General features: G+C 41.4%; 1 protein-coding gene across 1 annotated transcript in view; it reads right to left on the bottom strand.

Moving 5' to 3' along the window:
* Nucleotides 1–27,119, bottom strand: part of LOC114090552 (short-chain dehydrogenase/reductase family 16C member 6-like) — a 33,309-nt gene extending 6,190 nt beyond the window's left edge. Inside the window, exons 1-4 of the mRNA XM_027932778.1 lie at nucleotides 26,799–27,119; nucleotides 20,277–20,408; nucleotides 4,162–4,261; nucleotides 3,407–3,551 (exon numbers count right to left, since the gene is read on the bottom strand). Of these exons, the coding sequence (XP_027788579.1) occupies nucleotides 3,407–3,551; nucleotides 4,162–4,261; nucleotides 20,277–20,408; nucleotides 26,799–27,119 (698 nt within the window). The remainder of the gene's footprint in view (nucleotides 1–3,406; nucleotides 3,552–4,161; nucleotides 4,262–20,276; nucleotides 20,409–26,798) is intronic.
* Nucleotides 27,120–27,353: the final 234 nt, after the last annotated feature.

Below are 27,353 nucleotides of genomic sequence, written 5' to 3'. Positions count from 1 at the left end.
TATGATTTTTTTCTTAAAAAGTGGACATCTCAGAAAATATATTTTAGCAACTCTGAATAATACTTTCTCATGGGGATTGTCCTCATGGTTGTTTGCTTCTTTGTGTATTTAGTAGTTTTACTGAACTAATTCAGGGAAGTCTGTCTACCCCTCCTACTGTCAATGTGTAGCTTTTATGTCATCCCTTAGTCTTGGTCATGCACAGTTTTCATGGATGACTATAGATTCGAACAGCAAGTTTTTACTGTCTCTTTTGTTGATCTCCTAATTAACCTGGGTTGCTCCTTCTTATATCACATCCAGATCCACAATTTACTAACCAACCAGTTACCTTTCTTGACAATGTTGTAATTAATGGTGTTATTGAACTAAAGTCAAATCCTGTAGCAAGGGCAGAGAGATGACTGTCTTTGAGATTTGCTTTGACTTGCACCTAGTGGAACTCCTATGTTATGGAGCAAGAGAGAGGGGTGATCACTCCTCATCAATTACATCACACAAATTGTCTGTATCAATCAGGATATGAAAGTTGGAGGAAATTCGCAGGAAGTAGTGGTGCTATCCAGATGCTGCTACCATTCATTATAGATTTTCCACAGTCTGGGTGGATAATATCTGCTAATATTAACTTTTTGAAATTGCTTCTGTACTCTTGTACATTGCTGGTGGGACTGCAAATTGGTGCGGCCAATTTGGAAAGCAGTATGGAGATTCCTGGGAAAGCTGGGAATGGAACCACCATTTGACCCAGCTATTGCCCTTCTTGGACTATTCCCTGAAGACCATAAAGAGCGTACTACAGGGATACTGCCACATCGATGTTCATAGCAGCACAATTCACAATAGCTAGACTGTGGAACCAACCCAGATGCCCTTCAATAGACGAATGGATAAAAAAAATATGGCATTTATACACAATGGAGTATTACTCTGCACTAAAAAATGACAAAATCATGGAATTTGCAGGGAAATTGATGGCATTAGAGCAGATTATGCTAAGTGAAGCTAGCCAATCCCTAAAAAATAAATGCCAAATGTCTTCTTTGATATAATGAGAGCAACTAAGAACAGAGCAGGGAGGAAGAGCAGGAGGAAAAGATTAACATTAAACAGAGACATGAGGTGGGAGGGAAAGGGAGAGAAAAGGGAAATTGCATGGAAATGGAAGGAGACCCTCATTGTTATACAAAATTACATATAAGAGGTTGTGAGGGGAATGGGAAAAAAAACAAGGAGAGAAATGAATTACAGTAGATAGGGTAGAGAGAGAAGATGGGAGGGGAGGGGAGGGGGGATAGTAGAGGATAGGAAAGGCAGCAGAATACAACAGTTACTATTATGGCATTATGTAAAAATGTGGATGTGTAACCGATGTGATTCTGCAATCTGTATTTGGGGTAAAAATGGGAGTTCATAACCCACTTGAATCTAATGTATGAAATATGATATGTCAAGAGCTTTGCAATGTTTTGAACAACCAATAAAAAAAAGAATATAAAAAAAAGAAAAAAAAAGAAGCTTGGGAAGATGGGAACTGAAACTTGACTGCTGAGCTTACTAGAGCAGTTCTCTTACAACAAAGAGCTATTTTAGAAATATAAACTGCTCTCTTCACCAACAGCCCATCTCCAGATATTCTGTACCTACTGAGGGGGGTGGGGAAGTGAAAGGACCAACCCTGTCTGACTGAGGTTATTCACTTAATATGGATCTTCTACTGCATGGAACTGTTGAATGTGAGATAAACCAACGCTCACCTGTTGCCAAACTATACAGTGTAGCTCTTCTGCTCTGGGGAGCTGAGGAAAGGTGAAAATAGCCACTTGGTGGCCAAGTCCATTGAAACAGCTATCCTACAGGCACAAGTGTAGTCTTTAACCCCAAGTGTCATGACCTCCAGTGTTCTTACTGAGCTTCTATAGATTTTTGTTGAATAAATGCTTCTCAATTCATGCCATGTCCTTTGATCAATCTCCAGAAATTTTAAATGTTTATCCTTGCTAATATTGACTAGCTTATTAGATGTCTCTTTGGTATAAAGTTTTGCTCTTTGTATTCTGTTGACTCATTACCACCTGTCGTCTTTTTTTCTTTTATTTAAGTAAGAACTAATTTTTTTAAAAAATATTTTTTTAGTTGTAGTTGGACACAATATCTTTATTTATTTTTATGTGGTGCTGAGGATTGAACCCAGTGCCTCACATGTGCAAGGCGGGCGCTCTACCACTGAGCTACAGCCCCAGCCCTAAGAACTAATTTTTAATTTATTTACAAGCATCACCAACATTTAACAAAAATTCAAGTAATAAAAAGACAGTGAAAAAGCAACTTTCCCTTTTATCCAAGATCCCTATTTTCTTTGGAGAGAAGCACTGTTATGAATTTCTTGGGTAGGTTTCCAAAAATATTCCATGCATTTACAAGCTTGCATGAATATGTGTATTCTTGTAAGCACATGTGTATTATACATCCAAATGTATGCCAGACACAATCAATAATCATATGTATGTGTACACAAATTTTATAAATCTATAAAATACTCCATTCCTTACTTCTTTCACTTAATGAATTTTAAACATCCTTTAGAATCCCAAAGACATCTAGGGAGGAGAGATTGCAAAGTGATTAATAGAAAACTCAAGAGCAAGTTACCTTGAGTTCAAATTCAGCTCTTCCCCCTAACTTTACCACCTGTTTTCCAACCTTCTATTTAATTTTATAGCTTCACTAGCTACTAAATAGCCTCAATTTTCTTTTAGCTAGGATTTTTGTTGGTTGTTTCTCCTTCCTACAAATATGACTGATGCATGTCATTTGGATTTGTTAGTTCCTTTTCTAACAATTGTAATAACTATACTAGTTCTCATTTTAAGTGTAGACTTTTCAATGTACTATACTTATTAGCTCCCTTGTGTTAAAGCTCTATTATTTCATTTATATTCTATTTTGGATTATTTTAGATAAATATATCTTTTATATTGAAATACCACTCTGCAACACTTCCCCTCATGTATATTAATACATCTTCTTACAAAACATTTTGTTTAGGGATATTTACATTTTAATATTCTTTTTAGGAAAGAAATTATCACGTGAACACTATAATGTTAAATATTTTAATAAGTCTCATTACCAATATCTCTGTTATGTTTTAATATCCTGATTGGCATTTCAGAATAAGTTCTTAGGATCCCATAAAATTCATAAATATATTATTATATTTAAATTAAAATAAATTTATCAATTTCATATGTATTGAAATTTTTTCTTACATTAGCCACTCAGACTGTATCTTTTCTTTTCCTGTCCATATAATCATCCTGTCAAAACTTCAAATGATCAGATGATAACTGACATACATTAGAAGATTATTATAAGAGCAAAGATATTATAAGAGTCTACTTACTTGGTTGTGCAGCCCTCAAACATTCCAGTTTTGATAAAATAGGGACAAACTAAGGTGAATTTAATATTAGTTTTCCTTGACATATTATATTCAAGGAAGAGAGACTCAGCAAAGCCAAAGGCTGCAAATTTACTTGCAGAATAATCTGAAACAAAGTGAGGAGTTATCATTAGTAAGAGAGTTGACAAGTTAATTTGTGGAATTATTATTATTATTTTAATTTTTAAAATAAAACTCCTTCTCCTTTGTCTGGCTTGTGCTTGAGGACAGAACATCACTGTTAAAGTCATGTGGCCAAACTCTCTAGTCTTATATGCCCAATAAAATTTAAATTCTTTCTTTCAGTACCAGAGACTAAACCCAGGGGCACTGAGCCATACCTCCAGCCCTTTTTATTTTGAGACAGGGTCTTGCTAAGTTGTTGAGCTGGCTTTGAATTTGTGATCCTCCTGAGTCACTAGGATTACAGGCATGTGCCACCACGTGCCTGGCTGAAATCACTTTAAATTCTTTTAACTCAAGAAGACCAATGAACCATTAACCATATTCTTCTTCTTTTTTTTTTAAAGAAGAGGATGCTGCAGCTGCAATTATAAGTGGGGCAACAGAAGGGAATACTGGCACTATAAATAGAGCCAAATTTTCCTGGGATCTTTCCATGGTACACGGAGAGCTTTTCTCTATCTTGGGAGAGTCCTAATTCTGAGTGCTGTCAGCTTGGAAATACAAGCAACATAATTGAATGAAGTGCTTACCTGATAGTCCACTAGTACCGACCATTCCAGCTATACTTGAAATACAAACCAAGTGACCATGATTAGCTTGAAGCATTGCAGGAAAGAAGGCCTTACAAATCTGGAAGATATAAGCACACTGTATCAGTATTTCATTATTTATTACTTTACTTGTTTGGTATTCGATGAATTTATTCTTCATTTAACAAAATATTTCACCCTTGTGATACATTAAATTTTGTGTCAGGACAAAAGTAGGAAACCCATAGTCACTGTTCACAAGAAACTTGGAGTTTATTATGTGTTCATCTATAAGAGATATTATATGATTTCTTTTTCCTTTTGATAATTGAATCAAAGGAGATGTTTACATTTATGGTTGACTAAAAATCTTAAAACTTAAGTTTTTCAAGCATGCTAAGCTCATCAATATAGTTTTTAGCAATTTGTATTGAAATTTCATTGCATTTAACTTCCAGACTTTATCATAAATGAGATTCAACATCACCCCAAAAGATTGAAAGAATGGAGAAATTGCTTGAGAAAAGGTAAATTTCAATGAAAGACAAACACATCCTGTCAAGTAAGGTGCTTTGGAATTGCCTTCTATGTCTTAGATATATTTTTACTGATTTTGGTGAACTTCATTCATTCATCATTAAGTAAAATATTGAGCCAATTTTCGAATCCCTATGTCATGAAAATATCTCAGTTCTCTTATCCTTGAACTTCAGAGGTTTTCTCAGGAAAACATTTCCATTATTTCTTTCCCCAATATTGAGTCCTTTTGTCTAAAGTCTGTTCACAAATTTTTCAAATAAAGCAGAGATACTAGAGCATCTAGAGTGGCATGCTAGAGCATTTTCTAATAATCTTGTCTAAGGCCATCTCTTGGGGGGCAATGCAACTTTGACTAGTAAAATTAGAACCCAGACAACCTAATAAAATTAGAGGTTAGCGTGTAGGAAACTAATAGGTGTGTTCTTTTGGTCTCATAGAAAAGTTAATGCCAGAGATAAGGGTAAGATCATGCCAGAGGTAAGATTATTAAAACAATCTTATTTTAGTGATCCTTTTCCTGGGACAGTATAAATCCAGTTCTTTGTATAATCATTTTGTCAGCTGTATTAGTCTGTTGATTCTCCCATAAATGCATTCAATCAAGGTTTGATAGTGCCCATCATCTATTCTTCTGAGATTTTTGATTTTAATAGTGCTAGCATTTCACATTTATGGACAATCTGCCCAGATGTGCTCACTTACAGAGAGTAACCACCCCTAGCAAAGAGTGGCACCTTTGCTTTTGAAATTCTCTTGTCTTACTACTTTTGTTCTATAATTGCTGAAATAATGGGTGAATTTCTGCTTAGATGCAGACAATTGGCCTCTTTTGATATTTCATGTTCAATGTAATATTGATCATAGGTAACTGAAATTGTGGAAAGCAAAATTGTGGATTAAGTGGGGATTGCTATGTAAGAACCTATTTATGTTTGTAGCTTTATATATCACTGGAGAACTTGTTTTTAAAGAACATTTTGAAGATGAACTGATCATAGAAAACCATAAGTTTTGCTCACTAGATGGATTTTATCATTAGAGGGAAGAAAAAGGAATGTGAATAAGTGTTGAGTTAGCAATTCGTTGTCAAGATTGTATTTGACCATTTGTAAAGTATTTTTAATACCTGGGAAATTGACAATTATATATGGATCCAGGTTTACACATTATCTATAATCATAGTAATGTGTGAACAAATCAGACTTGTTTGATAAACAGACATATCTTTTCCTTGATTTTATCATGTATGGTATATAATGCAAACAAGCATCAGATGTGCTTGATTTTATCTTATTGCATTTATAGTTAAATAAACTCTTATTTTTCCAGGAAGAAGTCCAATGAATGAGTTTCCTACATTTTTTCACGGGTTTGTGGGTCAGATAGGTTACCTCTCTTTCCACAAAACATTTCAGATTATGAAGAATGCAAACATGTATCCAGTTAAATTAAATTACAAAAAAATGATGACTTTACTATAAAAATAATGTTTTTGAACTGCAAATAGTAATATAAATTATTTGGACATAGATACTTGTGTTGTCTTTTATAAGTTGTCAGTTTCATCTCTTTGACAACCTTATAATATTGCCAGTGATGGTGTTGCTCTGTCTTGCCAACTTTAATGAGTAAAAGATTTGGGGCTATTAAGTTGGGTAAATTCATGAGAAATATTTGGTCACCTATAACATTTTAAAAGATGTTAAAACTTATAGAGAGTAATTATCAAGTCACCAAGCACAACTATGACTTCTTCTTGTAAAGTTTCAAATGAGATGCTAAGTCCAGTGTTGTGTGTATCTTATATTTTAATATGATGATAAAGTTAATTATAAAGTTATTGTTGAAAGCTAAAAATGATATTGTTACAGATATATCTGTATATTTTTCTGTTTAGGTTCATACATTTATTTAAATGCCCATTAAAATTAATGAGCAAAAGAAACTTATTTATGATAAAGGCGAGGGACCTGGTAACTTAAAATTGGTCCTGTAGTATTCAGTCTGCTATAAACAAGAAGTATGAGAAGATCATTCTTTACTTTTACATGATCTTCAAAGATAATTATCTGTGAAAGATAATAAAATTATTATCTTGTCAGAATACACTTACTGGAGCACTTGTGCCCTGACTCAATTTTGTTATGCTTTTGAATTGTTAAATCAGATAAAATAAAATTTGAAAAATCTGAATTCACCCAGTCAATATACTATTACCTGCTCTTAGGTGTACTTGAAAACAAAACGAAATAATTGTCACTCTGGTTATTAAAGTAGTTAATTGCAACTATTCACTTATTTATTTATTTAGAGATTGGGTCATACTATAGGGCCCAGGCTAGTCTTGAGCTCCTGGACTCAAGCAGTACTCCTGCCTCAGTCTGCTGAGCAGCTGATACTACAGGTGTGCACCACTGTGCCTGGCTCCCAGTTATATTTTTATTTAAAAAAATACAACTGCAGCCTGGTGTGGTGGTGCACACTTGTAATCCCAGCAGCTTGGGAGGCTGAGGCAAGAGCATTGTGAGTTCAGAGTCTGTCTCAGCAACTTAGTGAGGCCCTAAGCAACTTAGCGAGAACTTGTCTCAAAATTTAAAAATAAAATAAAATAAAATAAAAAAGCGGGGGGGGGGGGGAAGGTCTGGTGATGTGGTTCAGTGGTAAAGTGCCTGGGTTCAATCCCTAGAACCAATAAAATAAAATACAACTGTAGAGATGCTTTTGCATTCAAAGTCATTTTTGGCATTTCTTAGGTGACCAAAGCACCAAGACTTGTTCCCTTAGTTTGACATTCTTGACATGGTAGTTTGCAGCTACATGGGTGTTGGAAACAATGGGGTATATTTGGAAGACTCCACATTTTTTAATTAGCTTAACCTTATTTTAGGACCTGCTCTGAGGAAGTGTAAGGAAAAAACTGTAAAATCCAAATGAGAAACTCAGTCTTTTCCCTAGTAAGTTTGTTAATACAAATATGCTTCATCAGAGACCACACACTTGCCCAGATGGGTAGTTAGGCTCCGGTGATTTGTCTGTGCTCTCATTGTAATAATTGACCAAATCTTTATAAAAGAGTTATATCATATACCCTAAAAGCAGTTTCTACTTTCTTATATTTTGGCTTATCATCAGTAAAGGAATTCTCTGGAAAGCTCCCCTCATCATGTCTGAGGGCTTCTCGTCGTACAAGCGTACCAGACACTGCCTTGTGAAAACACAGTTCAGAAAGACACTAAAGCTACACTGCAGTGTAGACTGTGCTGGGGAGTTGATTCACTGGAACACACTTCCCAGGGTGAGCTGATGTTGTCACTGTGAGGAGAACCATACACTCATGCAGGGTTTGAGTCTGATCCATGGAATCTGTTTAGTTCATAACCAGAAGGCTGTGAAAAAATACTGTGAGCAGGACTGGACAGAACAGAATTGATTATACAGTCGTCCCTTGGTATTGATGGATGATTGGTTCCAGGTCCCCCATGGAGACTGAAATCCAGAGACACTTGAGTCCCTTATAAAAAATAGTATATTATTTACATATAATCTCTATTAACCTGGTATCCCTTAAGCCATCCCTGAATGACTTATGACACTAAAACAATGTAGATGCTATGTAAATAGCGATTATGTTGTATTGTTGTGGGAATGATGACAGGAATAAAAATCTCCGTATGTTCAGTACAAATGAAATTTTCTTTCTTGAATACTTTCAATGTATAGCTGATTGAATCTGTGGCTATGGAGGGAAAACTGTATAAGGCAGGATTGTGGAATCAACAAGAGACATGTGATGTGGTCTGTGTTGTTTTCTGATGGGCACATGAGGAAGTACTTTGTCTTTCTTCTTGATCTATTTTCTAATTCTCTATTTAGGAAGCTATACTTATGCAAACTGGATTGAAACTCTTTTTGAATTGTATTTAATACAATTGATAGCCATCTCTCCTGGGGAATCTTAGTTTAGATTTATGAGCTGATTGAATCATCAGAAGAATGTAAGAATGATCTCATAGTTGGAATTCAGGGGATTGTTGTCAAGATGGATTAAACTTAGAATAGCATATGAATGAAATTTGACCTTGTGTAACCTCACTAAGATATGTTGTATCTATAGACAATAGAACCATTTCAAAGATAACTTGAAGGATATTCATTACCTTTGTCCAAAAACCTCCTTAAAACAATAGGCAGATGCTGTTACAATTACTGTCACTGAGATTCTTCATCTTTTACAATGATGGACCTATTTATGTATAGTCAGTAAGAGTCTGGCCTGATTTTTGTCAGGATATAATTGAAAAGCTTGATAATGCAACCGGTGTATAGGTGTGCCATATTAGGAATAAATTTCACTTATGTTCATAGTTTGTGGAGCCAAAGCCTACCACGGTAGCTTCCAGGAATCTAGACAGATACCTGCTCTGTGGCCCATAGGTCTTCTCCCCAACTTATAAAAGAGATCATTTCCTGGCAGGCCAGGAACCTTGGTGGGTTTGAGGGATGTTAAGAAAAAAAGTAAACCTCTTACTAGCAGTACTACAGGCAAAACCTGGTAGAGCTAAATTTTGGTTTCCTCACTTTGGAATAGGTGAGCTAATAAGAACAGTAGAACTATTTTTTAAATATCGCAAATTTTGCAAATGTCTGAAGATTCCTTCCATAACTTCAGATGGAAGTTGTTTCCTTGATTTTTGTGGTTGCTCATATCATCTCTCTTAATTTGCCTTCTCCGAAAAGGCTTATGTGTATTTGTTGATACCTTATACTGTTAACTATGTAAATGATTCAAAGCAAACAACAGAACCTGCATGTGCTATAAAAGTACATAATCAGTGACTACGAGAGGCCGGAAGAATGTGAAGGAGCTCCTATTTGAGTCAGGAGGAAGAGTACTTATGTTAAAGAGAGTATTATTGGGAAAACATATAATGGCAGCACCCCAGAAAAAAAACCCCAACATGGCGTCTAACGACCCTCTTTGTTTCTTTCACTGGCGCGAAACATTCCTGCCGGCGCCAATGTTCAAACCCTGCTGGTGGGAAGCCTTAGCCCCAATTAGAATTAACTTCTTGGGCTCTGGAACTGACATATGGAAGAGCTTGCCAATAAACGGGCGTCCTGTTATCTACCTCAGCCCCTGCTACCTCTTCTTAGACCTATATAAACACACAGCCTTTTGTAATAAAGCGGAAACCTCTTTGGTGATCTGTGTCGTGTGGTGTGGTGTCTTCCAGTCTTACAGTGGTGCCGAAACCCAGGAGACGGTGTGCTCGAGAAACCGAGCCCCGTCTCTGCCACCGCCGTCACTAACGACACATTTTGCCCTTGTCTGTCTTTTTGGGCGTGAGCTCCCTGCACTCACCACTGATCAGGCCTAGGTAAGTTTCCCCCCTCCCCGGCTCGCCAACTCCCTTCGGGCTCCCAGCAGGGGACGCGACCGTGATCATCCGGCACACTCCTGATGCCCAGTAGGGAGGAGGGAATACACCCCACTAAGATCTTCACTGGTCGAAGTGGACCCTCTGGCGGCCTGCTTCCCTTTGAGGCGTGAGGCTTCTGGGTTTACATGAGAGAGGCTCCCTAGTCTCTTCCTCCTCTGCAGAGCTGCGCACCTTGGGAGCCGCATGCCCTGCCCGGCCTGGGGCCGCGCGCCCCACTGGCCGGGAGCCGTGCGCCCTGCTGGAGCTGTGTTCAGCCCAGAGCTGAACTTCAGGCCAGGAGCTGCGTTCCACTGGGGCTCTATTCTTTCCTTCATTAACCTTCTCGTTCTGGTGGAAAATTTTCCTGGCGCCAGGTGACCCGCAGCCTCGACCTTACAGGGTCACACAGACTCCACTTCCTCGGTGACGACCGAGCTGTGCCTACTCGCAGTGGACTGGTCACTTCGGGGATGCCCACATGACCCTCCATCCGCTCTACGCTTCCAGGAGGCTCCTACGGCCCGGGTTAATTCTTTTCCTCTCTTTCCTGTCCCTTCCTCCACTCTTTAACCATGGGTTCCTCCTCTTCTGTACCTGAAGGCTCACCACTCAAGTGTCTCCTTAAGAATTTGGCTACTCTCTCTCTCTCTCCCCAGATCTCAAGCCCAAAATTCTTATCAGATTCTGTACCCAAGATTGGCCCACATATCCGTTAGCTAATGACAATCATAGGCCTCCAGAAGGCTCGTTAGATCCAAACCTTCTTTGGGATCTTCTTTACTACTGCTTGTGCCTAAAAACATGGAGAGAGGTCCCATACGTTGAAGGTTTTAGCCTTCTCGCCCAACACCCCGCCCTCTGCACTTCCTGCTCTCCCTCTCAGGTCCTCCTTGCTTGTAAACACCTCCCTTCCCCTACTTCTTCCCCCGACTCCGCAGATTCCTCCTCATTTGACCCAGCAGATGAACCCCCACCTTATCCCCCAGCCCCATCTGCCCCTCCTCTTCCACTACCCCCTCTGCTTCTTCAGCCTGATTCCACCGATCCTCAGCCTTCCGTTTCATCCCCTCCCCCCCCCCACTCTCTTCCGCTGGTCCCACCTCCTCCTCCTCCGCTGAGACATCCCCTTCCCCTCCCTCTCCTTCCTGTCCGCCGTCGACTGCCTCTTTCAGTCCTCCTGTCATCAGGTCTAAGGGACCCCCTCCTACTCCCATGACGATTGCACCGCTTCATGAGATAGCTGGTCCTGAGGGTGTTATTAGAGTACATGTGCCTTTCTCCATGTCGGACATTACTCAGAGAGGAAATTAGGCTCATTCACCACTGATCCCACCACTTACATTCGGGAGTTTCAATGAGTCCTGCAAGCATATAGCCTCACTCATCACGACATCTACATGCTCTTGGCCAATACACTTCTCCCTGAGGAAAGGCGACGGGTCTGGGAACTAGCCCAAGCCCATGCTGATGAAAATCATAGGACCAATCCCAACCATCCCACGGGCCCTCATGCTGTCCCAGAGCAGGATCCCCTATGGGATTACAAGACCCCTGGAGGCTTACAGTCTCATGACCTTTTTGCATCCTGCCTCTTGGCGGGCCTAAAAAAGGCTACCCGCAAGCCCGTTAATTTTCAAAAGGTGCAGGAGGTCATTCAAAGAAAGGAGGAAACACCTTCAGAATTCCTGGATAGACTAACCAAGGCCCTCCAGCAGTACACAAACCTTGACCCAGAAACCCCTGATGGCCGTCATGTCTTAATGACATATTTCCTGGCCCAAAGCTACCCTGACATTAAAGCCAAGCTTAAGAAGCTTGAACAGGGCCCTGCTACTCCTCAGACCGAAATCCTCACGGTTGCTTTCAAGGTGTTCCATAGTAGAGAGGATGAAAGCGAACGTCGTAGGCAGAGGGCTGAAAACGCCAAATTCCAAATGCTGGCCCAGGTCATTCAGAGAAAGTCATCACCACACCGTCCCAATAAGACACCCCCTGGAGCTTGCTTCAAATGTTGTAAGGAGGGACATTGGGCCAGGGATTGTCCTTCGCCGAGGACACCCTCCAACCCCTGCCCAAAATGCCATCAAAGGGGACACTGGGGGGCAGACTGCCCAACAACCTGGAGGGGAGATTGGTCAGCCGCCCCACAACCCCATCCTCTCCTGGGCTTGGCAGAGGAGTATTGACAGAGCCCTGGGCCTTCCCTCCCGACTATTACCATCAAGAAGCAAGAGCCTAGGGTCACATTTCTACTGGAATTACCTTCCTCTTAGACACTGGTGCCACATTTTCGGTCTTGAGGGAGTATTGGGGTCCTACCACTCCCTCAAAAACTCCTATTGTCGGGGTAGTTGGTAAACAGATTTTTCTTAGAAAAACACCCCCCTTATCATGTTGTATGCAGGGATCCCTTTTGTCCTTCACACACTCCTTTCTCTTTATGAGCCACTGCCCCATTCCCCTTCTGGGAAGGGACATACTCTCATTATTGAAGGTCACCATTCACATATCACCCCACACCTCCCCCGCCTCTCATTTCCTCATGATGTTCCTAGGGACAGATACACCTCCATCATGCACTCTCCTGCGACTATCTAAACCAGTTAACCCTGAGGTTTGGGACACAACTACACCCTCTATGGCTAAATGCAGTCCTATTTATATTGTCTTACGGTACCCTTCAAGATATATTATTCAACCACAATATCCACTCACAACCACAGCCCTCCTCGGATTAGAACCCATCATCCAGGATTTAATATGGAATGGGTATCTTAGGCCTACACACTCTCCTTTCAACACCCCCATTCTGGCAATTAAGAAACTTAACGGGTCCTACAGGCTGGTTCAAGACCTTCGCCTCATCAACTCCTCTGTGGTCCCCATCCACCCGCTAGTGCCCAACCCCTACACCCTTCTCTCTCAGATCCTTGCTACTACCACCCACTTCTTGGTCCTAGATTTAAAAGATGCCTTCTTTTCTATTCCCTTGTCCTCAGAATCTCAGGATATCTTTGCTTTTACGTGGACTGACCCTTACACCCGCCATTCTCGTCAGCTTACCTGGACCGTCCTCCCGCAGGGATTCACGGACAGTCCCCATTTCTTTGGCCAGGTTCTTGCCCAGGACCTCACATCCTTTCACCCCACCTGCCCTGACTCTACTCTCCTTCAATATGTCGATGACCTTCTTCTATGTAGTCCCTCTTGGGAACACTCTCAATCCCACACCGCCCAGCTCCTCAATTTCCTAGCGGATAAGGGATATAGGGTGTCTCTCCACAAGGCCCAGGTTTCCCAGTCTTCTGTCACCTACCTTGGTTTTCGCCTTGCACCGGGGAAAAAGGAAATAACATTGGATATTAGGCAACTCCTCTCTAATCTTCCGGTGCCTCATACGAAAGCCGAAACACTATCATTCCTAGGACTAGCAGGTTATTTTAGGGCCTGGATCCCAAATTTCTCTCTTCTAGCCAAACCCCTGTATGACCTAGCAAAGGACCCCCTGGTGAATCTCTTGCCTCCTTCCCCTGCTACCACTTTCGCAGACTTCAGCAACTCCTCCTAAAGGCACCCGCCCTTCACCTTCCTGATTTTTCAAGACCGTTTCATCTATATGTCTATGAAAACCGGGGCCAAGCATTTGGGGTCTTGGGTCAAAATTATGGGCCTACATTTGCACCTGTGGCATATTTGTCCAAACAATTAGACCCTACCATCTGTGGGTGGGCCCCTTGCTTAAGAGCTCTGGCAGCTGGACAAATTTTACACAAAGAAGCCTCTAAGCTGACTTTCGGGGCCCCTTTAATTATCCACTCCCCACATCACTTGAAGGATCTTTTAGCTTATAAGGGCCTTCAAACCCTTCCTCCATCCAGAGTTCTGTCACTCCTCACTTCCTTTCTGGAAAACCCTAATATTACGTTCCTCCCCTGCCCTGAACTGAATCCTGCCTCACTGCTCCCAACGACCCCCACGTCTGACACACCAGCTCATAATTGATTGGAAACCTTGGATGATTTCCTCCCCTGTCATTCTTCCATTTCTGAGGGACCACTCATCAAGCCTGACCTTATCTGGTTCACTGACGGCAGTTCCTTTAGGCAGAACGGCACTCATTACTCTGGATACGCTGTAGTTTCAGCCACTGAGATTATAGAGGCCAAAGCTCTCCCTTCAGGAACTACCAACCAGCAGGCTGAACTTATAGCAGCCACTCGTGCCTGCATTCTTGTGCAGGGCAAATCCCTCACCTTTTATACTGACTCAAAATATGTCTTCCATATTCTATTATCCCATGCTGCAATATGGAAGGGGTGAGGCCTACTTACCACTAAAGGTAATTCGATCACTAATTCGGCTCTTATAATCAATTTGATAGAGGCCTCCCACTTACCCACCCAGTTGGGAATTGTCCATTGTAGGTCCCATCAGAAAGATGGCTCTCTTATCACTGAGGGCAACACCAAAGCTGACCAGGCGGCACGAATGGCTGCTATCACTTCCAATTATGACCCCCCCCTGGGGGACATATAATGGCCGCTTTAGACTGTCCATCTGAAGCCCCTACTTCTTCCAGTAAGAACAAGGATCTTTTTGAGTTCCTTCATACTCTATTCCATTCCAATTCTGTCTTTGACCCTCTTTTTACAGAGCTTCTTCTCCCTCACCCCGTCTGACAAAGCCATGCTACAGAATATAGCCTTTAATTGTCAGATCTGTCAGCGGACCAATACTCATACTCCTTTAAGGCCTAAACCGTTTCCCTCCCACCAAGTCCGGGGACACATTCCTGCTGCTGACTGGCAGGTAGACTTCACCAACATGCCTGTAGTACGGTGCACTAAATATCTCCTTGTCTTTGTGGACACTTTCTCTGGTTGGGTTGAGACATTTCCCACTTCCAATAAAAAGGCTTCCACTGTAAGCTTCAATCTTACTGACAGACGTCATCCCCAGGTTTGGTATGCCCACTTCCCTACAATCCGACAATGGCCCTGAGTTTATTTCGAGGATCACACAAAAGGTCTCTCAAGCCCTCTTCTTAAAGTGGCATTTCCATTGTCCATATCGCCCCCAGGCTTCAGGGAAAGTGGAAAGGGTAAATCAGACTCTGAAGGAAGTCCTTACCAAATTGACAATGGAATTAAACTTAGACTGGGTTAAACTCCTTCCCTTGGCTTTGCTTTGGATCAGAGCTCTCCCTAAGAAACCATCTTTACTGTCTCCCTTTGAGATAATGTATGGAAGACCTCTTATACCCCCTGGGCTGGTCGTTTCACAAGGACCTCTCACCCGAGATTTGTCTTTACCTCTCTTGTTTCATCTCCGCTCGGAACTCTGGAAATATCAGGACTGGCTTCTTCCGGACCCAGTCTCCTCTCCAAACACTCCCCCCTCAACACCTGGGAGTTTAGCCTATTATAACACCCCGGAGGAGAAAGGGCCTCTTGCCCCCAAATGGGAAGGCCCCTATCCTGTCATTCTGTGTACCCCCACCGCCTCCAAACTTTCCTTACCTGGCAACTGTCTCACCCCCTGGATTCACATTTCTAGGTTGAAGCCATATTGCCAGGAGGCCCCATCTGCTGATGACAAGACTACCACAGAGGAGCCTCAAGAGTCACCTCCTAGACCTCCCCTTTACTCCTGCTCTCCACATCCTAACTATCCTCTAAAGCTTCTCCTGTTTCGTGTAACCGCCCATACTCTACCATGACTCCCACTCTTCTAAGTGGTATTTTCACAGTCATCACCTTTCTCCAGAGGACATCGTCGTCTTCCTCTTATACTTGGAGATCAAAGTCAGAGAGACATATGTCCAAGGCAACACTCGTTACACTCGCCTAGTTTCTTTGGTTGATTGTACCCCTACAGGATGTAATGCATCTATCTTCCTTCCCCCTCCTCCCAGAATTCTGAACTTTTAAAAACAGCCGCTAGGCCTTACCTTTGTTTCTTATATGATCAGACAGAGGATTACTGCAAATGGTAGCCCGAAACCAATGGGGGGTGCCCCTACTGGTCATGCAACATTCATAACCCACGTGCATGTATCGGGGATTCCTGCGTTGGAAATTTCAGATTGATCTCGGGGGGCTATCAATTGGCTATCACTGACCCTAACCATCCACGCTGGACCTCTAGGGTAAATGCTTCCTTCTACTGTGACATATCCTCTCCCACCCCCTGTGGCTCCATCTCCATCTCCCGAGAGCTTCAACCCTCCCAGCCCTCAGTAGCTATAATCTCTACTGACATAAAGCATTCCGAACAGCAGTTGTTTGACTCCATACAGGGTCCATATGAGCCTAATGTCGGGAGTCCACCACAGTATTCATGGCTACGACTACTTATTGAAACTGTAACCTTCTTAAATCTAACCCTCCCCGCCATCACACCAACTGATTGCTACTTATGCGCCTCTCTGACTCGACCTTTGCTTGCAGTGGTTCCTTTGAACTTCTCGGCTTCTGACCTCTCAAATTTCTCCACTCCATCTGCCCGCCTTTCTCTCCGAACCCTTTCACCCGACGCTCCATTATGGGAGCCCGAAGAGTCTAACCATACTGTGATTCCCCGAGGCTGCCTCCTGGGCTTGGGTGTCTCCCAGTCAAAGTTTTGCCACTCTAACATCACCTTTAACTTCACCCTCTATGCACCACCTGGCTCATTCTTCTGGTGTAATGGTTCTCTCATCACTATCTTATTCACCAACACCTCTACCCCATGTATACTGGTGACACTTGTCCCGCAATTGACTCTCTATACCCCAGCTGAAGTGCAGGCCCTCTTGTCTCCCCCAGTGCAGAATAAGTGGGCTGCTTTCCTGCCAATACTGGTGGGTCTCTCACCGGCTGTATCTGCGGCGGGAGCAGGAATTTCTGGTGGAGCTCTAGGACACTCCTTATGGGCTGTACAGGATTTAAGTTCTAAACTTGAACAAGCGCTCACTTCTACGGCAGAATCTCTAGCATCTTTACAAAGGCACGTCGCATCCTTGGCTCAAGTTACTCTTCAAAATCGAGCTATAGACTTACTCACAGCCGAAAAAGGTGGAACCTGTCTTTTCTTGAGGGAAGAATGCTGTTACTACATCAATGAATCAGGCCTTGTGGAAACTAATGTAGTCAAGCTCACCGACTTGGCTACCTCTTTGAAAAATCCACCAAACCAAAACCCATTTGCTACCTTCTTTTTAGCCCACTTCCAATCGTGGCTGTTGCCTCTTTTAGGGCCCATATGTCTTCTTTTCCTGATGTGTCTGTTCCTGCCCTGTCTGCTTCGCTTCCTACAGGGCCAATTACGGAAGATCTCTAACCAAACTTTCAACCAGCTTCTGCTTAGGTACTACCAGCCTCTGATGACCAATGAACCCCCAACATCCTCAAGAGAACAGCTCACTCATTGCTGAAGCTCACTACCAAGCGTGATGGAATGCAACGGACATCAGACAGTGGGAGACTACGAGCCCGGAGAACCTCTTAATCTGCCATCCTGGATTTTTGAGCCTTTATGTCCTTTTAAGCCTCCTCATGGCCCTTGGCCTCTTCTCTGTCAGTCCCCCGACATGGAACTTCTGCCAAAAACTGACATTTGCTTTAATTTTTATCTTCATCCTGTTTTTGTTCGCTCTGATTTTCTTCAGGTGCTGGTGACGCCATGTCAAGGCAATGCTTCCAGTATTTCCTAGAGTCTCTGTTACAGGACCAGTGGCTGATACCAACTATTTCCTCCATCCAGGACTGGTTCGACGCCATCGACTACTTGTGGTTTCAGGGAACTTTCATAGACTTCACTCCTATGGAAGTAGCTGTCTATAGCCACTGGGTTTTATTTCTGGTTGCCATGATATCCCCAGACCTGCCCCCCCAACATTCCTCCACTTCCCCTTCTAGGCCCTACGCCATCCCCGCACAGCCGGAAGCAGCCAGATCTGACCAATGACGCCCCACTTCCTAAGAAAATAAAAAGGGAGGAATGTTGGGAAAACTTATAACGGCAGCAGCACCCCAGAAAAAAACCCCAGCATGGCGTCTAACGACCCTCTTTCCCCTCTTTGTTTCTTTCACTGGCGCGAAACGTTCCCACCGGCGCCAATGTTCAAACCCTGCTGGTGGGAAGCCTTAGCCCCAATAAGAATTAACTTCTTGGGCTCCGGAACTGACATATGGAAGAGCTTGCCAATAAACGGGCGACCTGTTATCTACCTCAGCCCCTGCTACCTCTTCGTAGACCTATATAAACACACAGCCTTTTGTAATAAAGTGGAAACCTCTTTGGTGATCTGTGTCGTGTGGTGTGGCGTCTTCCAGTCTTACAAGTATGGCTTGTGAAAAACCCTCGGATGAGACAGAATTGGACATGCCCTGGGGTTTAATTAGGACTTTTGGACTATAGAAAGTGAGCAGAAAGTAGAGAGTATGAGGGATGGGAGACAGGGGAGGATATTGCCACCTCTTGCCAGGGCACCCAGGTCATGACAGGTACCTGTTATTCTAAGTGTGTTTGGAAACATGTTTATTAGTAAGGAAGTGAAATGATTTTATGAGTGCATTGAAAAGATCACCTCACTCTCATATGAAGATTGGTTAGATGGCATCTCTATTGAAGTTGAAAGGCCATGAAAAGCTGTTGGTGATGGGGAGAAGGAGAGCTTTAATCAAGGTGGCAGGAATGGAGAGAAGTTCACTTGAGTACATTTTGCAGGAACAGCAAAAGATGTAGGTATTACAGGAAAGGGGAAGAATCAAAGATGATTTTTAGATTATGTGAATGGATTAGGATCGACTGACTCCATTTAACCACAGGGCATTTTTCTCTTCCAAAATAAAATTCTGAGATGGTGTGGTACAGGGAGGCAAGTCAACGATTTTCACAAATATTTATGGGGGACCCTTTATATGTCAAGCACTTTGTTGGTGCTGAATTAGTATTAGTAAAAACCAGTTGTTGGACTCTCATTGGCTTCCTGGTGACTAAGAAAGAAGATTAAAGAAATAGTTGTAAGGCCTGTGGACAGTATATAAAAGTGTTGAGTGGAAAAAGGGAGGAACCAGTAGACACCCAAAGCAAACCCATTCCAAAATCCTATACTCAACAGCGGAGGACTTCCCCACTAATCTTCATATCTTCTAAGGCCCTGGTTTCTATCCCCCATACCTCCTGCATTCTTCATCCAATCCTGCTTCCTGGATTTTTTTTCCCCTTCACAGCATTAACACCTCTGGTAATTCCAGCCACCTTTGTCCTCTTACCTATTCTCTAGGCTGCACTCTCCAAAGCATTAAATAGCCTCTTGGCATCCGTGTCTACTTAAATATGCATTTACATGAATTAAATGACAAAGAGCTAAAAGATTAGTCCCTCAGTTTCCATCAATCACATTTCAAGTGCTCAGTAGCCATAGGTGATGAGTGGTCACCCAATTGGGAAGATGAAGAACACTTCCATTGTCAAAGACAGTGCTTCTGGACAGTGCTGTCCAGTTACTCCAGGCCTCAGGGAAGATGGTCCTGAGTTAACAATGCACTAATTTCCCTCTGTAAAGAAACTTTCCTTCCTCTCACTCCTTCCTTTGGCAAGCTTCAGCTACCACCTACCACTTGAGGAATTCATTTCAACTCTTTGGGCCCTTATTTGTAAAGTGAGAATGAAAATGGTGTCATGGCCGAACATGAAATTAAAGAATTTAGAATGGTGCTTGGTATAGAGTAAGTGCACAATAAATGTTATTCCTCTTGCCTTCATTACCTTTGTTCTCATAAACAGTCTTCCATGTACCTAAACCACCACTCTGAAAAACATTCCTCTTCTCCTTTCATGAGCTCTTCTTTCACTTATGGACAAATTATGTCTATGCACATTTCAATATGCATTAGGATAGGAAGATTTCTGAACAACCTAATCAGTCTTGAGATCATACTGGAGAGGGTGGAGAGAAGGGAATTTCCCCGAGAATTTGAAATAGGGCAAGACCAGGAAAAATCAAGTTAAATGCAACAGGGTCAAATTTGTTAAGGATGAGACCCCCACCGGTCTATCAGGGGAAAGCTCCTAAATGGTATATTCACAGACAAATGTATGAACAGTTGTTTATAGAAATGCATACTTACCACGTAAAAGCAAATTAAAAGGGGGAGGGGGGAGAATTACCCAGAAATGAGAGATGGCATTGACATAAAATGATCTTTCCATCATGTGATCTGGAATATCCAGAAAGGGCTTCCCTGTTACAATGCCTGCATTGTTAATGAGAATGGTCACATCACCAACTTCTTTTTTAACCTGGCCAGAAGCAAGACAAACATTAAATCAATTGAAGTGGTAAAGGTCATTTTGATATTTATTCCCCCCGAAAATATTTTTCTTCATTTTATTTGTGAGTAGTCATGCACACCACATAATGACATTTCAGACAATGATGGACCATATACAAAATGGTGGTCCCAAGATCATATTGTCTAGTGATGCAGTAACTCTTCTAGTTTGTGTAAATATACTCTCATTGATAATTGCATAGTGATGGAATCACCTAACATTGCATTTCCCAAGATATACTCCTGTGGTTAAGCAATGCATGGCTGTGGTTTCCTTAAAACTAGATATTTATTTTTATCTTATATAAAGAAATTCAGCAATTTTAAAGTAATTTTATGATTGATCATATTTTTTAAAAAAGCATATTTTAATTTGACAATTTTATTTAAAGAACCCTGATTTTTATTAGTTTTTTTTTCCCCCTCAGCTTGGCTGATGTCTGATGATTGCTTCTGTGTGTGTCATTTTCCTCCATCCGTCTATGAGCAGGTGCAGGAGCACATCACATCCTCCTAAGGCCTGACCAGTGCTTGGAATGAAGACATCCCAAACATGGATGTGTTTGATCCAGTATCCATGGACTTCTGTGATACTGTGCACTTTTCTGCAAAGAACTGACTTAAGTCTACTTAATAATCTGTTACTGATACTTTCCCCAGGTCCACAGTTGGGCTGCTGCCATTGTGCCTCTTGCATTCTCAAGCCTCCTCTCCTGGAGACCCCATTTTCCCTGCTGGCTTAATTCACAATGCACCACAAGCCCCACTTGGAGAAAAGCATGCTCCAGGAAACACTGGGGGAACTGTTTTTGTCTCATCTTTTTTTTCTGAAATTATGACTTCGTAGGTGACATTACTAAAGCTGATCTGGGGCAAAACATGAAGCATGTTTAAACACTCTGAAGCCTTTTTTTCCTTCTGAATTGAATATTATGGCAGATATGACAAACTGTTCCTTTATTTTCAATGAAGCAACATTTCCTGCCCTGACGTTATTTTCTAAGGGGTCCAGGCACTGCTGCTATTTGTTACATAATATGCTTTGGAGAGATAAGGTAACTATTGCTGCTGATGTCATTGAGTGGAGCAAGCTATGAAAAGGAAAGTTAATATTGCTGAAATGATGTTAGTCTGGCTCTTCTGCTTTGGAGAGAGGTAGGACTAAGGAAAACATCCCCAAGAGGGTAACTTTTAAAGAAGGCCATCCTATTGGCTTGGTGAATGAATCAGTGTGCATAAAAGCTCAATCCTAGACCAATGAGAAGGGTGTCCAAGTCGTCAAGAGACAAAGAGAGAGAATCTCTGGCACAAAAAAAACAATTCCCAAATAAATAAATTAATTAAAATTTAAGAAAGACATAGTGGTCACTGTTATCCAATCTGAATTGAAGCCCTGAGTCTTAGGGGCACCAGAGGAATTTTACTTAGATCAGAGGATTTAATTTTCCCTGTATTCTGAGAGGCAGTTTAGGAAGGCATTATTATCCTGGCTTATGGATGAGGAAACAGAGGTTCTGAGAAATTAAGGTTCATGTCAAGTGATTCACAGCTTTTGAGAGGAACAAAGATTCACATCCAATTTCGATTTACACATAGAAGTTGTTTTCACCCAAATTTATTACTCTTTAAATAGCCAAAATTATTACTCTTTAAATAGCCAAATATTACTCTTTAAATATTTACTTTAAATTATTACTCTTTAAATAGCAAAATTATTACTCTTTAAATAGCCAAAATTATAAACCTCATGCATGTACAAAATGAATATTAATGATTAGACCTGGAAATCTGGGAATAAATTGTGAAGCTGATTGTTTTAACCGAAGCAATTTATTTGTATATTGTTTTCCTATGTTGGAGACAAGGAGGATAGCTCAATCTAATTTTGAAGTGTTAATTTCTATGCCACTTAAGAATCCTGTGATTGCTTTTTTAAAGAATATTTTATTTTGAGACAGGGTCTTGCTAAGTTGCTTAGGGCCTTGGTAAGTTGCTGAGGCTGGCCTTGAAACTCAGCCACCCATGCTACAGGGATTACAAGGGTGTGCCACCATGCCTGGCTCCTGTCATTGTTTTTTAAGTCTCCCACAAATTTCAAGGATTTGGGTAATGCATGCAGTTTGTTGCAACTGTTGCAGGTAAAGTTTAATACTTAACATTTAATACTTAGCATTGGGAGTTGATAAGTAATTGATAAGTAGTTGACTTAGAAAAATGCTATTTATAGGATCACGTGAAAAAAGAAAAATTTCAGATATGTTCCAATGATGACAAATAATTTTTGATTAAAGGCTTTAGGTGGGTTTTCTACTAGATATCAAGAAAAGAAAGGTTTGTTGGGAGACAGAGAGGGTGGAGGTTATCATACTTTTGAGAATCAGGAAAAGATTATGAGGGGGTTGTTGTTTTCTCATGTATTTGTTGATTACCTGGAGGGGATACAACATGGGCCTTGATGTTAGGAGGATGGGGTCACACTTCAGCTTTGTCACTTATCTCCTTATTACCTAGTTTAGGTCCTTAAACTCTCTTTGCCTCTATTTCATCACTGGTCAAATGGAGAAAGTAGTAGTAGTATCTATTCATTGTGAAGATTATGTAGGATATGATTCAGGAGGAAAGATTTTTTCAAGGCTTTTAGTCTGGCTAGTACATGGTATTGGGAAGGGAGTCCCTGCCAAGCAGACTTTATCCTTGAGCTCACCCCAAGGAACTTTTACTGTCACATTTCTTTCCCTTTTTGTAAAACGAGGACTGACTTCGATTTTTCTTGCTCCATTGTAAAATACATATAGGGAGCAATAACACACTTATTTTTACTAGCTGGAAATGAGTTATGAAGAACAACTTCATGTGGGACCCCCCCCTCAAAAAGAAGAAAGTAATAGAAAGTGAAGAATGAAGGGGGCTTCAGAAGGTCAATGTCACAGAGTAGTGATTTCATTATTTTTTAAGTTTCGCCATTTTTAAAGAATTTGTATTGATAAATTATAATTACAGATAATAATGGAATTCATTATACCATATTTTTACATGCACATAAAATGATTTGATCAATCTCATTGAATGAATTGATAAATGAATTACAAAGTGGGACTTAGATTGCCAAAGGGAAGGATAATCCCTTGGGGATTCTCTTATCAAATTGTGTGCACTTTAGCTCTGTACTGCCTGAGTTATACCGTTGTTAGAGTCTGTAAACAAGTCAAAATAACACCTGGCATTTTGCCAGGGGAATGTTAGAGTTCGTAAACAAGTCTGGATGGTGCCTGGCAAAATGCCAGAGGGAGTGGTTTGAGAAGTAACAAAAGCGAGCCATTAAGTGTAGAGATTCCTGATTGGTTGACTGATGTATCTAGTTTATGCTAATTAGATAAGCTGTGTGGAATGTATAAATACTGCTCCTGTCCTGCAATAAACGGCTCCTACTCCTGCTGTATCAACGTAAACAAGTTGTTCGTCACCCCCTGGTTATTCTGCTGCAGCAGGACTGCGGCAGATGGTGGCCCGTACGGGGAGCCCCAGGACACTCGGGGGTAAGTGACGAAAAATGCTGCCCGTCCATAGATAGGACGGGAGCAAATCTGCTCGTCCCTAGGCAGATAGGGCCAGAGGAAAAATGACAATTTCGAGAAAATGGAGAAGATTGATACAGTATGTTTGTGTCTTGTTTTGTCTAAGTGTATTGTATTGTCTTTATGATGAAAATATGGAAGGGGTGAGAAATAAATTACTAAGGGAAGAAGGCACCCCAGTGGAACCAAGAATAGTTAGGGCATGTGTTGATAGAAGCCCAGGAACTCTAGTCAGAAAGAAACAGAAAGTTCAGAAGAAGAAAGATTATCAGAGGAGGAAGGATTATCAGGAAAAAAGTTGCAGCAAAAGGCTATTACTAAATACTTTTCGTTACCGGAGGGTGCATGAAGCGGAGAGGCGGCTGCCAAGTGTGCAAGCCGGTCACAGCGCAGCAAGGATTTTCCAAGAGGAGGCGGCAACTGGCTCTTCCCCGCCCCCCACCAGGGAAGCAGAACGCCACTGCTAGAGCCCAAATCTAGACCTGACCTGGAGGCTGATAAATAATGAGTACTATTAATGCTTATTTCAAATGCAAAAAAACCTTGAGATAATGTACTAAATTGTTCAGAAGGTTGTTTTCTTAGTAGAATACTACAGGATTTTCTTTAGCCATCCAGAGTTCCTGCCTTTGTCCCAGTGCCGGTGAAAACGAAAGTGGAAGAATTTCCAGTATTGCTGAAAACCGGAGGAGACTTCGGCTGAAAAACAGACGAGACTTCGGAGCTGTTGCTGTTTCTGCTACTACAGCTTAGGCTAGCTGCCTGCAGAACTTACCTGGACTGTGATTTAAGCTAGCTGCCTGCAGAACTTAACTGGACTGTGATTTAAGCTAGCTGCCTGCAGAACTTACCTGGACTGTGATTTACCTGGACTGTGAGTTAATCTATTTGAGACACTGCTTTACCTGGACTGAGACAACAAATTGTAATCTACAACAAATTGTAACTCGGTATCTTTGCTAACGGTGTCATTGCTGGTATAATTTTTCCAAGGGCTTCTTGCATGGAGCCATCAATTGGCTTGGTATTGTGGCATTTTGTATCCTCCCTTTCTGTTTGTAGCAGGTTATTTATGGTGTTTCTGTAAAAACCACTATGGTCGTTATTTAAATTAAACAAAAGGGGGAAATGTTAGAGTCTGTAAACAAGTCAAAATAACACCTGGCATTTTGCCAGGGGAATGTTAGAGTTCGTAAACAAGTCTGGATGGTGCCTGGCAAAATGCCAGAGGGAGTGGTTTGAGAAGTAACAAAAGCGAGCCATTAAGTGTAGAGATTCCTGATTGGTTGACTGATGTATCTAGTTTATGCTAATTAGATAAGCTGTGTGGAATGTATAAATACTGCTCCTGTCCTGCAATAAACGGCTCCTACTCCTGCTGTATCAACGTAAACAAGTTGTTCGTCACCCCCTGGTTATTCTGCTGCAGCAGGACTGCGGCATACCGTTGGCTCTGCCAGTAGCTAATTTTATGCTCTTGGGATGCTGCATAGTCACTCAGTCCCTTGAAGCTTCCTCATTTGTTAATGTGATGATAATCATGATATGTACCTAAGTAGGTTGCAATGTGCTGATTGAGTTATTATGTGCATAAATTGCTATTTGTAATGCATTTAGTGCGGCTGCTATTTGTTTTATTTTGCTAGTTTATGGTTTTTTGGTGCTGTCTTAACCCAGTTTTGTGGCCTTGGCTAGAGGCTGATTGGTTTTCCTTCAAGAGCAGGCAATTAAGTCCACATATTCATCACTTCCCTTTATTGGAGTCTCAAACTCTGGGAGATTATATACACACCCCAATCATCCCAGGGCCAGCAACCAGAAAATCAGGATAACTCCTATGCCTTAGAGCCTCTTGAAATTATTAAAATTAGCCAATCTTAAACCTGTTCACCCTGCATTGCCTGTTCTTTCCCCTGGAAACCACAATAAAGGCATATGCCTGTAGTCCCCACTCTCCCTCTGTCTCATAACCCACACCCCCGCCAATCCAGTGGTTCTGTATGCTGTGCTGTTTTCCCCAGGGAACTGTGAGTTTAACAAAACTGTAGAACTCTATCCTGTTCCTCTCTCTTGATTTGCATCAGTTGCCTAACACCTTATCTCATGGTTAAAACACTCAGGAAAACAATACCATTGTTTTAAAAGTACTATATAACTATATAATTAATCTTAGCTATTATTATTTATTAATATTCAGTAAGAAGTTAGAACAAATGTCAATAGGTTATGTCTAACAGGAAACTTGGTCTACCAGTATGCTAAATGCTTTTACCTTATGTTCCATGTTATATATATTTTCAGAACTTGATGATAATGGAATCATCACATGATGGAATGGAATCTAAGTGGCATTAGAATCATAAAACACAGAAAGTTAAAACTGGACATAATCTTGAATTTCATCTGGTTCAGTCCTTTTGTTTTACAGATAAAGAAACAAGGATGTAGAAAGGGAGAATAACTTTGTAAATATTGCACAAGCAACGAGTAGCAAGCCAGGAGTATGCACGGTTTCTACAAACTCCTGATAGTGAGTCACTGAAAAAAGCAGTCTGGCAACATTGGGCTCTGAAGGCTGCTCAAGTTTCCACTTGCAGTTTTGTATGCTCTACTTATTTTTGGAGGTCATACAGCCAGACTTCTGACATGCAGAAGCAAGTTGGAGACACATATAGAATGTGGGGGGAAGCGTATGACAAATGACTTTCGTCCTGTCTTTGTAAAAAGTGCACAGTAGATGCAATATTCTTGAGCATCAAAGCAAAGAACATCGGTCAGCTTACCTGATCAGCGACGCTGTAGACCTCTTGCCTGTTGCTACAGTCACACTTATAGGCAAAGACTTTCACACCACCCTTTTCTTTGGCCAGTCTACATGTTTCCATATTGCTCTCTTGATTAATGTCCCAGAGAACTAAAATGGCCCCAGTGCGGGCAAAATGTAGGGCTAAGAGCCTCCCAAGTCCACTTCCAGCTCCTGTTATAAGTACAATCTCACCAGCAACATCCTTTTTTTTCCTGGGAATTATCTTGAAAGCTACAGATTCTAAAAAGTAATACAGAAATTTCCCCAGAAAAATGGCGGTGTCTACCATCGTACTCATGTTGAATGACTGAAGAAAACGATGTCCTGATAAGGAAAAAGGGAGTTGATAAATTCATGACATTACAGCAACTGCAGTGCATATGAATTAATCAGAGCAAGGGAATTTACCTTTGACCACCATACTTTTGACCTGTTGTTTTAGCATCAGTTGCCAAAATCGTTGAATTTTTGTTATATAAGCAATCATTATGAGATTATTTTATGTTAACAAGAAACTTCCAGATTTTTAGGG

This window comes from Marmota flaviventris, chromosome 15 (genome assembly GCF_047511675.1).
Source record: "Marmota flaviventris isolate mMarFla1 chromosome 15, mMarFla1.hap1, whole genome shotgun sequence".
Taxonomy (NCBI): Eukaryota; Metazoa; Chordata; class Mammalia; order Rodentia; family Sciuridae; genus Marmota; species Marmota flaviventris.
Note: the sequence above shows the minus strand (reverse complement) of the source record. Positions and strands in the feature narration are given on the sequence as shown.